Source organism: Plutella xylostella, chromosome 3, assembly GCF_932276165.1.
Source record: "Plutella xylostella chromosome 3, ilPluXylo3.1, whole genome shotgun sequence".
Classification (NCBI taxonomy): Eukaryota; Metazoa; Arthropoda; class Insecta; order Lepidoptera; family Plutellidae; genus Plutella; species Plutella xylostella.
Window position 1 is genome coordinate 3,268,996 of NC_063983.1, and position 13,759 is coordinate 3,282,754.

At 38.6% G+C, this 13,759-nt stretch overlaps 1 protein-coding gene across 1 annotated transcript in view; it reads left to right on the forward strand.

Moving 5' to 3' along the window:
• Positions 1-52: 52 nt before the first annotated feature.
• Positions 53-13,759, forward strand: part of LOC105390805 (reversion-inducing cysteine-rich protein with Kazal motifs) — a 56,868-nt gene continuing 43,161 nt past the window's right edge. Inside the window, exons 1-3 of the mRNA XM_048622693.1 lie at positions 53-531; positions 6,841-7,014; positions 12,818-12,873. Of these exons, the coding sequence (XP_048478650.1) occupies positions 6,915-7,014; positions 12,818-12,873 (156 nt within the window). The 5' untranslated portion in view covers positions 53-531; positions 6,841-6,914. The remainder of the gene's footprint in view (positions 532-6,840; positions 7,015-12,817; positions 12,874-13,759) is intronic.

Consider the following 13,759-nt stretch of genomic DNA (forward strand, 5'->3'; position numbering starts at 1 on the left):
AAAACTTCAGAAGCAGATTTCATAAAATATCTGTGCTCGAAAAAGTCACCATCTGGTAACAAATTAAAAACTTTTCTTATGCAGAATTAATTAATGACTAACGAGCTCAATAGGGTTCATCAGGCGGAAGCGTTGGAGGGAGACGGTGATATGTAAATGAGTAGGGAGAGAAAGGGAGGGGTGTACCGCCTGGAGTTGAATCAATTTATGCTGGTCCATTTAGTAAAGCGTCAATTTGACGCGGGAAAGGTCGTGTGCACGGGGCTTTATTTTGTGGCGGGAAAAAGCACGCCTCTCGTAAAAACTTACGCGCGCTCTTTTTAGTGGACATTTTTAAAGTGAACAATATATAGAAATATATAGTATAAGTTGAGTGAGGATCTGAATTTAGACCTGCATATAGATTAGGTATTGAATTTTTCAGTTATATTTTTTATGTGACATTAAAATTAACTACAAGTGCAGTGATTATGTGATTCACAGTGCGTGCATGGCTATTAATACAGAAGGGGACGATAGGCCACATTATAGGTACTTACACAACACATAATAAAGATAAGAGATGTCTGAGAGTTTGCTTTGAAGTGATACACAAGATGAGAGCATCCTAAAATAACTATGAGCATTCTTGATAGTGATAACTTATGCATGCATAGAGCTAGGCTGAAGAAACTATTTAATATCTAGGTAATATTATCTTAATAGAATACAACATAATATAACACCATGCAAACGCATACTAAATAAAATAAACTTATTTTTACACAAAAAAGCAGCTACATTTGTAAAACAAAATTTGAAGCTTTTTAGATGTTCTCTGCTAACTATACAGGGTGTTAACTAGAATGCGTTTGAGCGGGAAATGGGGGTTAGTATTAGTCTAACCAAGCACGTTTCTAAGAAAAGAAACATCAGAATCTCAAATATTTATGTTTAAAGTCTAAAGTAAAGTGGAAAGTTTTACCTTAATCAAAAACATGGTCACCCTACACAAACACATAACCAATGAGACATTTGATTGCAAAAGAACACACACTTTAAATTTGTTATCAACTTCACTTTTCATAATTTATTTGATGTAACTATGATTGTAATTAATTACACAGTAGGTAATAACAATTATTAAATAAAATTGAAATTATTCATGGTGATTAATGACATACTAATCAACAATTACCAATTACCAGCTGATGTGCATAAAGTTTCATAGATCGTACAGAATATAATTTATGACTTTCTAGGAGCTCAGAACAATAATTAAACCTTTTTACTCAGAATAAGGTAAGCGTTTAGTATTCACCCTTTATACTCACCACATTTTATTTTTCTTTTATTACCTAAAGATGCGTACAGACCGGCCCATCGAACGCCCACCGATGGACATTTATCATACATAATACAGGGGCAGATTGAGCAACGAAGGTCAACAAAACCCGTTCGTTGGCGTTCGTTTGGCCGGTCTGTACGCAGCTAAAGATAAAAGACCACAATGCATAACAGGATGATAACAGGGTCTACTTCAATGACGAATTGGTTTACTTACACTCGCTCATCTCGATTTGTGTTGTGTACTTGCGATTGAGACGTCTTTGATGACGAATAGTACGGAAATCCTCATAATAAGTATGGCCTCACTTTGAATACCAGTAGAATAATAACAATCTCGCGTATCATAACCATCGAGTATTTATGATAGTCATTACCTTCTCTGTGGATCTAGTCTGTCAGTCAGTCATTGTTGTTTACTTGTTTACAATCATTTTTTACAATTATTACCTAAAAGGGAAAAGGTACCTACAATTCTATCTTTTGATTACCAAGCCTTGTTCCTCATCTCGTTTTATGTTGTGCTGTGCTGTGAATACGTGTGACCTATGTTATGAAGCATAAAATGAAACTGTTCTGTATTCACAAAAGATAATTATTATTGTGTATCAATAAAGTGATACTTATGGAGTAAAATGAAATGTCTACAATGGATTGGGTACTTTGAGTACCCAAAATCTCGGTAGGTACCTTGACGATGTGGCTCCAAGTGTGGTGCTGATGCACGCATACTTTTTTATTGACATTGGCTTTGATTTTTTTGGCCTTGACCTTGGCTTTCAAGTTCATGGTCATTCTGTCAAACGTACCTAAACATGAATAGGGTGACTATGAAATTTTAAAATGAACTAAATAAAACTGTTTTATGTTGGTCAGCTTAAAGCAAATAAAATACGTTTTTTAATGTCTTATCGTGTTCAGTATCATCAGCTGTATCTACCATTTCCCGCTCCAACGCAATTAAGTTAACACCCTGTACATGTATAAAATTTCCTGGTAGGGATCTTATTCGTAGTTTATTTTATCATTTTAATCTGTTATGTTCGTACAAATTATATCTATTAAAAATATAACAACATAGGATAAGAGTATCTTTACATATTATTATAATATTTGAAAAGTTGCTCCAATTATAACCAGAATTTTATCGTCGTGTTGTGCGTCTCAGATTTCTCTATTTCCTTCCGAAGATGTAATTATCAGCTGTGTGTGGTGACAGCCGCCACCCCCTCGTCACACCCTCACATGTGTGTGTAAACTGATACTCTCATAGGACCTGACCTAAAAAGCTAGACAAGAACCTAATAAACCTGACAGGAAAAATATAATAATAAGTATAAATAATTATATTTATGTAAAACTGAAAAAAATATGAAACGAAAATTCGTCTCTATTTTTAAGAGATCATGCAAATAGTTCGATTTTTGTGGCGCTAACGTGTATTTTATGAATTTGTCAATTTTTCCCTTATCCATAATTCATCATTATCCTTTTCCTTTAGTGTGAGGGTGATGGTGATAGAAGTTACAGAATAGCATAGCTACGTTATTACCTAATCATCTAAATGAATGTCATATTATCTCAGTTTCTGATTGTTTTTTTTTTATTTAAGGGCCCGTACAGGGTGACGTGCCGCGCCAATTTTGGGTTTTCAATGCTTTTCACACAGCACACGCAGTGACACGCACACATGTAAGTTTGCACAGTGGGTCGATAAACTTTTACTCGGCAACTTTATTGACAATTATGTTCAAGTACATTTTGGGTGATTTTAGGGTAAGTAAGTATAATTCTTACTTACACTGGTAGGCACCAGGAAAGAGTAGAAATTAATAGGGGTGCCACTTTACTCTATACTCGGAACCCGATTAGCTTTCTCAAACAAATGTGGTATTTACTTGTAGAAAGGTAACTACAAGTATTAAAGTGTAGATAATAAGTTTCGGGCATCCTCCAGCCAACTGAACCCCGACGACAAAGCAAAGTAAATACATAGTGTCGCAAAAGGGCTATACTAAGCCAAAAGGGGATGACTCAAGGAGTCATTCTGGACAACTTTTGTTCTACGAGATTGGCAAATTCGCGAAAAAAAATATTCGTTTTCCATGGTAAAAAGTCACATGTCCAACAAAGTTTCTATTTTGATGTATGAGGTATTGTTAGAAGCGTATTGATGGCGCGATGGTTATAGGCTATGTGACGTTCCATTAAAATGTACATAGCGCCCTCTAGAGGACATAACGTGATGATCGAAAAAATAATAATTCAACTTTGCCGTGTAAGGTATCAAATGAAAGGGCTTGATTTTCACATTACAAAAATATGCATATTGAAGGTATTTAAATAACAACACCAAAATTATTGAAATAAAAAATGATTATGAACTACTGACGTAAAATTTCATAAAATAAAAACAACTAAAAAGTTACAAATAAAAAAATACAATTATAAACAAACGAAAAACCCGACTGTACGCTAAAAACATGAAAACAAGTCCCAATGTTAATGGAAAGTATCGCAGGCGGGGAACAACTTGACCGCCACTCAAGGCCGTTTTCTAAGTAACATTCAGCTAAATGGTGAACCCTCTGCTGGTCCCCGCCTACGATACTTTCCATTAACATTGGGACTTGTCAAGAAAACTCAACAGGGGTTTCCATACTAAAGTGAACAGGACTGAAAACCATCACACTTTTTACGTTTAAATTGCGCTAATTTTGTTAGTTTTTCTGTTGAATTTTGTCCACCTTTTCTGATTGTTTTGGCCATATCTTGGTGATACCTAAATCGATTTGATATTGAAATATCTCATTTGAAAGCTTATAAGTTGACAATGTTTTTAAGCCGAAGTGCACAAAAAATTGTTGTATGAAATTCTTTTTTAATTTAACTTATTTCTTTTTAGGTTTTGAATATTTTTAAAAAATGTTTATCTATTTTGAGGTATTGTGTCTAATTTAAGTCAAATAATGCACATTTGATCATTTTAATAAGTTTATTAAGATGTTACTAATTCAAAACAAACAAAAAAAGTATTGAAATATGGCTAGTTTTTTATTTTCGGTTTTAAACATGAAATTTTGGCAAAAATTCAAAAAATCTTTAAATATTAAATATCTTAGAAATGGTTAAGTTTCGGATAATGCATTATAGGGTATAATCGACTGGAAATGCCTTCCTCTATCACCTCCTGAAAGGATCAGGTCTACTTACCAATAACCCTGTATACCGCTTTTTCAATACCTTTAAGTACATTTTTTGGTAGCAGCATAATATTTTTACTTAATTTTAGGGTTTCGAACGTCAAAAGAAAAAAAGCAACCGTTATAGGATCTCTTTGTTGTCCGTCTGTCTGACTGACTGTCTGTCACCGCCCTTTTTCTCAGAAACGGGTAAAGATATCAAGCTGATATTTCGCATAGATGGGGAGTACCCCAAAAAAAATATTATGGTACTCCCTGTCCCACACAAGTAAATTGGGGCTTATATTTTTTCCAGTTATTTTGATGTGTATCCTTTTTTTCTTTGTTGTTTTGTATAAGTATGTGTTTCTTTTCTTTAAATCTGTATTTTTTTTGTTGTTGCTGTCTATGTGTCGAATAAATGTATCTTTATCTTCAAATCTACTGTCTATAGAAGAAATTCCGTCATTGACAATTTTACGTTACGAATTTATTTTTATTTATTTTATTTTTATTTTTACATTTTGTTAACAAATAATTATTACTTATGAACACATAACAACTTGATGCCATTAACAGAATGAACTTAGTAAACCCAGTAAACCTAACACATCCAGAGGAAAAATAAAATCTCTTTCTCTCTCTCTGAAAAACATACTTAATAGCCTAAACTCGATGCTTTTAGCTATTAACATCTTTGAAATAAAATTGAGCCACCACCGTGTTACTGCCCTCATCAGATCCTCACGAGACCATACCTCAACCAGCACCAAGAGACTGTATTTTTGATCCCTAACCTAATGTTCGTGCGTATTGTCATCACTTAGATCCATTCGCTATATTCCTGCTCCTCATCAGACCTTTACGAGACTGTAATGTCACGAGAATATTGCACACTATCTAATTTAATTTAACGTATTGAATATACTGGAAGAATTATGCTTCCTCAATTTCAAATCAAATTATGTTGGTGTCATAAAAGTTGAAAAAGTGCAATGACAACCAATGTGCAGTGATTTTGTATCTGTACACGATAAGATCGCGAGCTGTCAGTGCTGCCTAAACCGACGTGACCCTTCTTTGGAGGCCAGCGGCCAACTGAGTCAAACGTCACTTGTGTTTATGATTTTATAACACAGAAAGCCGCCATAGATATTTGTATGAAGATTTGAGGGAAAAAAATTGCTCAAGTTTGGGATTAATTTACACAAAATAAGTGTGTGTTTATTGAAAAACAAGGTATTTAGCGCCTAGTCCAAGCCTTTAACTTTATAATATGATAAAAATCATATGAAAATTCTTAATAATTACGACAAAGTTGTTACAATACGGGAGTGTGATTTTCTGGTTTTTCGTCATATTCTGAATTTTATTTACAGTTATCCATAATCATTTACTTGAATTCGAATCATTCAGCACCTAGCTAGACTCTTCGGCTACCTGTGTGATTTTTTTCAAGGTTGTAGAGCATCGTTTACTACATAATTCTATGACAATGCCAACCCTCGATTACCCCTTGCAGACCCTTAACATGGTTCTGTAGTGTTCCGGTCCCAGGATAGTTGGAAGTTTTACCTATTTAAAGTTTTTTTTCTTATCTGTATCCCGTAAATCTTTCTCAATAAACTTTAGCTAAAGTTGCATCCACACGGGAATCAGGAAACATTTTTGTTTAACTTCCACGTAACTCTCGTGATTTGTGCGAAAACTTTCAGTGAACGTGTGGACTCGACTTTACCCGATTTGCTGACACGTAAACTTTATTTACTCGTAACTCAGACCAAATATGATAAAATTGATAAACTTGCGCATAAATATTTAAGTTGTAAGGGAATTCGAAATGATGCAGGAATCTTCTATATTATGGTAAAAGTAACTTTCCTCATATATTTTGGATACTCCATATTCACTTCAAAGTAAAGACGTATGTTTAGCTGGCACTATAAAATTTGTTAATGAGATAATTAATAGCCATTGCTCTACATCACTTCTTTGATATCAATCCATGTAAAATATAAGTAGGTAAGATAAGCATAAATAAAAAAAATACTTCCAAATTGTACAAACAGACTTTTAAGACAAAAATATTATTCGGATATTGCGGTAATGCGGTTACATTTCAAGCGGAAAGGAGATGATAAAATAAAACTTGGGCAGATTTCCTGTAAAATAGTTTTATTGATTCTAAATCTGACAGCGATTAAAAAATATACAAGTAGGTACCTACAGAAGCGTTAGAATTATTTAGTTTTGAACCTATATACCTAGGTTCTGTTAGATAGTTCATTAGTTTAAATAAAACTACCTACTAATGCTTGTTTTTCACATACAGATGGCGACATAACAAGTGCAAAGGGTGATGAACTCTAGTGATATCAGACCAGGCTGCCATGGGGAAGTGAAGCCATGGGGTCATCTTATGTCAGCAAAACAACCGACGCCGGTGATTGGTGGAGGGCCAAGCTCGTCGTCGTGGTCATATCTTTGACATGCGCGTACGCACAGAGTGAGTTGCTGTTGCTATACATTATTACTATATTAATTCCGCCTCATATTCATAAAATAACTTGATTTAAACAAATCCTTATTAGAAAGGAAGGGTATAAACAAAACACAATACGACGTCGCGTCGTGCCACTCTTTCGCTCTTTCCCATTCAACTCCTACCTAAGGAGATGTTTTCACGACGCGACGTCGTCGTATCGTGTTCATGTGTATGACGGCTAAGGCTGTGGAAAGGGCTGATAGGTTGTGATCCCAGTAGGCAACCTGTGCACAACTGACTGAGTTAGCGGCCTATAGCGGCGGTTTAGTATGTCAAGTGTTGTCACAGTGTGCTTATTTTGCGCTAACTCTACGTAATTTGCAGGTGGCAGCATCGTTCTATACTCTCGAGAAATCATTGATGATTGGATGAGAAGTTCTTAGAATTTTCAATATTTTTATTGTATATAATATCTGACGATCTGCTTAATTTCGACATAGTCACTTTTTTAGAGTCTGTATGAGAATACATCTCGTCGTGTATATGCACATGCGCATGGATCTATCGTTCACGCACAAGCTCCCATTACCATTGCTAATCAAAGATTACAATAAGCGAGAGTCGCTTGGTTTATGCATGCTGGGTGGGGCCCGATGCTGAATACCCGATAGGGTTAGAGGTGTTGTCATTTGTTTTATGCATGATTTATAGTTGTTTGTTTATCGCACCAATAAAGAAACAAATCTAAAATGGCGGCAGTTATTGTATCTTCCAAATTCTTCTTCATGTTCAATTGTACATTCTACGAGTATATCTCTTAATTATTATAATAATAGTACCTAATGCTATTTTCTAGACGACCAGCTATCATTAGATAGTAACTACTGCCATTTTAACTCCCTTCTTTATTGACGCGGATTATACAACCATGTAGGTATGATTTTTGTGTTTGCATGTAGTGTGGTTGTAATGCGGTGGTAAGTACCTATATGAAGTGAATCCCAAAACTCCTCACAGAGTGTGGACGTTTCTCGCACAAACATTCTTAGCAATATTTCACCGTTATATTATAGGGAAAACAGGCATCTTTTACAATATTTTACGAGGGAAATTATAATATCATGTAAGTAGTGAAGTGTATGTACTTAGCATATCTAATTCGCGGCAAGATCAGACAGTGAGGTAGTTTAGGTACGATGTAGTTTATATGCGCTATAGTTCCAACTTGTACTGCAGAGATGGACCCTGTATAAAAAATTATAATCATAATCTTTCCTTATTACATGTACAGAAACCTGGATAAGTGGGACTTCAAGGGGCCAACAAATAAAATAGTCCCAATTATAGAGTATATCGTATTCTTCTTTAAAATGTATAGTTTGGCATTGCTAAAATGAAATTTGTGCCTTCATAATCGACATAATTCTCATCTTAAAATTTACATTTGCATTCTTAACTTGAAAATATTTCATTGAATGAATATGACTGTTTTATGAAAGTTGGACACGTACAGAAGAAGAATGAGACGCGTCTAAATCGCATATACTTAACTGATACGTGCGCTCAGTCCTTCCTAGGTCCAATGTCGAGGGTGTGGTTGGAAACTTCGGCCTCCTGTTAATTGTATATGACACGATTATCCGGTTTATCGCCGGCCTAATGACAGTGTTTCTCTATAGAGAGTGGTCCTATCTCCTAGCTGCTCGCTGCAGGCCATCCGGGTAACATAATTCTGTGACACTCATAATAAGTTACTCTATGCACTCATAATTGCCGGTTTTCCATTAAAGTTGCACCACCAACGTCGCCTGTGTTAATTCTGTGATGAGTTTTGTTTATTAAATATTGAGTACCAGTCCACTGGGGAGTAAGGGGAGAACGGGATCAACATCTACCCGTCCCAAATGTCATCCCCACCTGCACGCGCTGGTGGTTCGTACGAATTGCTGGCGGCGGCTCTGTGGCTCGCGCTGCACAGCCGTGGTGCTCCCTGCTAGATAACGGACGGGGCAATGGCGACCGAGCCAATGGCGGGATAACCATTCACCTAGCTATCGCTGGATGAGGCCACGCAGTATAGGCCTTGGGGTGCAAAAGGCCCTTAAAAATTCTGCAAAGCGTGTCTGTACGCTTGTAAAGTAGCAGCCCTACTAGCAGACTAGGCTACTATGGGCTAATTACTCATATAGCTGAAAATCCATTAAATTACTGAAACTTTGAGAAGAAATAAACGGACTGATTCTAAACCACAGACTTTTGGCGCGAAAAAACGGACTTTGATTGGCATATGGAATGTGCGAACAATGCGCGAAGAGAGCAGAGTGCATCAAGTAGCGAAGTACATGACAGAATACCAACTTGATATTATGGGCATCTCAGAGGCAAGATGGAAGGATTTCGGAGAAGAAAGAGTGGGTGACATGACTCTCCTATACTCCGGCAAACCGGACAAGCATGAAGCAGGAGTAGCATTATTGCTTAGCAGAAATGCCCAGAAGAGTTTATTAGACTGGAACCCGGTATCTGAGCGCATAATGACAGCCCGCTTTATGTCAAGGGTGAGGAAAATTACGGTTGTCCAATGTTATGCTCCCACTAACAAAGCTGATATGGCAGAAAAGGAAACTTTTTATAGTCAGTTGAATTCCACATTGAAAGCCATTAAAAAGCAGGATATAGTGATGTGCATGGGTGACTTTAATGCTCAAATAGGTTGTGACAACAGAGGCATAGAGTCATGGGTAGGAAAACATGCTCTAGGAGATCGATCCGAAAATGGAGATATGCTTGTGGAGCTTTGCTGCGAAAACGATTTTGTTATTGGTGGATCAGTGTTCCCGCACAAGAACTGCCATAAGGTGACCTGGGTTTCGCCAGATCGGCGAACAGAAAACCAGATAGATCACTTTATGATCAGTAGAAAGTGGAGGCACTCGTTGTTAGACGTTAGAAATAAAAGAGGTGCGGACGTACATAGTGACCATCACCTTGTCGTCGCTAAGATCAAGCTGAAGATAGCAAACGCTCAACAGAGATCAACACCGACAAACAAACCTTTCGACGTTGACAAACTTCAGGATCCCGACGTAAAACAAAGATTTGGCGTTGAGCTCCACAACAGATACTTCTCTCTAGCCATAGACGAAGCTCCGATCGAAGAGCACTGGGGCCAGCTTAGCGACGTGTTACAAAATTGCTGCAAGGAAGTGTTAGGGTATAAGGAGTATTCTCGGAAGGAATGGATCACAAACGAGACGTGGGATAAAATCCAAAATCGCAAATCCATCAAAGGTCAGCTGAACGCAGAGCAGGATCACGATGCTAAAGAAGCGCTAGCCTACGAATACTTCTTATGCGAAAGCGACATCAAACGTAGCCTTAAAAAAGATAAGCGACGCTGGGCTGAGTCTATCGCTCGTAGAGCAGAGAAAGCTGCCATGACTGGGAACACCAGAGAAGTGTACAGAGCAGGGAAAGAGTTGTGCCGCAAACCCAGGAAAGACCGACCCATAAGGAGCCAGGACGGTAAGCTCTTAGTAACACTGGGAGACCAGCTTCTAAGATGGCAGCATCACTTCAGCGAGGTTTTTGAAGCTCCACAACCGTCGCACGCAGATGTGGCAGAGGAGGATATAGACAGTAACAGTCACCAATACTGTCTTGACATAAATATCCAGCCTCCAACACGGCTTGAAATAGCTTCAGCAATAAGATCGCTAAAGAACCGAAAAGCACCTGGCATCGACGCTATACCTATCGATGCTCTGAAAGCCAATGCAGAAGTTTCTGCAGACGTGTTGCTTCCGCTACTGACATCGATATGGGAACAAGAACAAGTACCGGACAGCTGGAAAGAAGGTGTCTTAGTGAAGCTACCAAAGAAAGGCGATTTATCGTGTTGTGTGAATTGGCGGGGTATCAACTTGTTGCCGGTGTGTTCGAAGATCCTGTGCAAAATACTGCTGAGTCGGATGGCGGGTGCAGTGCACACACACTTGAGAGAAGAGCAGGGTGGTTTCAGACCAGGCAGATCATGCACAGACCAACTAAACGTTGTCAGAATGATTCTCGAGCAATGCAACGAAATGCAATGTGAGATCTTCACATTGTTCGTCGACTTTGAGAAGGCATTTGACCGAGTGAAGTGGTCCAGTATATGGCGCATACTCAAAAAGAGAGGAATACCGGAGAAGATCATCGGACTCATCAAGTGTCTGTATGAAGGGTCCTCCTGTAGAGTGATGCATAAAGGCCGTCTCACTGATCCCATCCCAGTGACTTCAGGTGTTAAGCAAGGGTGTCTGCTGTCTCCGCTCCTGTTCCTTATTGTTCTAGACGACGTGATGTGTAGAGTGACTTGCAAATGCCAAAGGGGCTTACCCTGGTCTGAGAATAAGCACCTGGAAGACATAGATTTTGCAGACGACCTGTGCTTGTTCTCTACAAGTCGTTCTGACCTCCAGTCCAAAACAAACGACCTTGCCACGGAAGCGGCGAAAGAAGGTCTTCGCATCAATATTGGGAAAACCAAGGAGATGCGCCTTCGGTCCCTTGATGACCAGCCGCTCCAAATCAATGGCGTCGACGTTGAAAGGGTTAGCAAATTTACTTACCTGGGGGGAGTAGTAGATCCAACAGGTGGGACAGACTTGGACATAGAGAGTCGTCTGAACAAGGCAAGAGGCGCGTTTGCCCAGTTGAAACCAGTGTGGAGCTCCAGCGTCATCACCCGGCGAACAAAAGTGAGGATTTTCGAGTCTAACGTGAAGTCAGTCCTGTTATACGGTTGCGAGACATGGTTCGTTCGGAAAGACCTATCCAGCAAGCTACAAGTATTTGTCAACAAATGCTTAAGGCGAATCCTGCGGATTTACTGGCCACGAACCATTTCGAACGCGGAACTGTGGAGACTGACCAAGCAGAAACCTATCGACCAAGAAATCCTCATTAGAAAATGGAGGTGGCTGGGGCATACCCTTAGAAGACCTGGAGAAACTCCTTCGAAGCGCATACTCACCTGGCAGCCACCTGGAAGCCGTAAAAGAGGCCGCCCAAAAACAACCTGGCGACGTTCTGTGGAGAGTGAGGCAAAGGTTATGAGGATGGAGTGGGAGGATCTCGCAGCCGCTGCCCAAGATCGAGTCAGATGGAGAAATCTTCTCAAAGCCCTTTGTCCCTGCTGAGGGACGTCAGGATGGATGTATGTATGTATGTATGTAGTCTCAGTCTAGTCTCACCAGAGATACTTACCTTCTGTTACATTTGGACTCTTCAAATACAAAAAGTGTGTGCAGTATATGTATAGTGAACTCGTACCTACCCCTTAAAAACTAACTACATAAACTCCACAAGATTCCATAATATACAAATGGTGTTTTTTTTTACCAACTTCGCAAAAAGGAGGAGTTTCTCAATTCGTCCGTTCGTCTGTTTTGTGCAGTGGCGAATGATAGGTTCTTCTTCCCATGTGCAATTTGTGTAAAACACGAATTTGAGTGATATTGCAATAACTCATGGGATCAGATGTTGAAAGTGGAAGGTCATCAGTACATGTCGGAGGCACTTTATAGGGGTACCAGCTGCGATGTATGGCTTTTGGGTCTTTACGGCTTTATGATCACCTTGATATAAAAATTGCTATGAGCCTACTTTGCGTTGTACTCTGCACATTACTCATTTCAAACAATACGTTATTTACTTTGGATTTCCACGTTTTATCGAAGGATATTATATCGCAGTGTGAGGCTATGCGTCAGTTTGAAAATGATTGTATACCTACTTAATTTATTTTTTAATTTTAATATAATTATTACTATTGCTTCAGATATATCCACGTGCTGCGTAAAAGCCCACGGATCATGTCGGAGTGTCTGCGAAAAAGTAAGTATATTTTCCCAAATTTAAATAATTCCCAATTTTTCCTTCTTTATTGAAATAAATTCCATTCGATGATTCAAGTCGCGATATTACTTTATGGCTACGGAGCTTTTACAAAAGATTTCCAATCGAACTTTTGGAAAACTAAATTGCCTAATTAAACAGATTTATCGTTTCCGCTCTCATTTTTGAAATATTTGTAAAATACTACAGAATGCACTGAGTTTGTTTTCTGTGATAACAGGAAGTTTAAACCTGACGGGTAAAGAGGAGTGTTTTGAGTTCGCCTATCATCATAGATAGATCAAATAGATCAAATTATTTTATTGGTCGGAATCGGTTGTACCGTTATAAATTATTTTAACCTTTTATTAGAATATGTAGAGAGTAGAAGACGTATTTCAGCAGAATATGGGACTAAATGTATGTAGTCTCGTGTAGCATTCGCACTAGGTGACCATCATAACTTTTAATTGCTGGCACCCTATGCCTTTCATTTAGTTCATAGTCTCTTCTTCACAACCTAAAAACATTTTTACGCTACTGAGTCACTCTTTAAATGCAGTAAACAAGCCATAACTTAGTATTATTGAAATTTACGCGTTCTTTCCCTCCGTCTCTCCACTGAACTGCAGCAGGATGTCACTGCAGTCGTAATGTCGGTCCGAATGTCGCTTCGAATCAGACATTCGTCGTGTCGCATCGAGCGGTGTTCCGAGAACGCACGCGTGCTGAATAATTCGTGTATTATTGAGTCGTCCAGTGGACGGCCGGCGATGCTTGCCGCGCGTATTACACGCGTGAACATATTTGGGGCCGCTGCCTGCCGATGCCGTGACATAGCGTGCCGTCTTATAGCTTTATTAGATCGTGTGTAAGGACAGGTAGC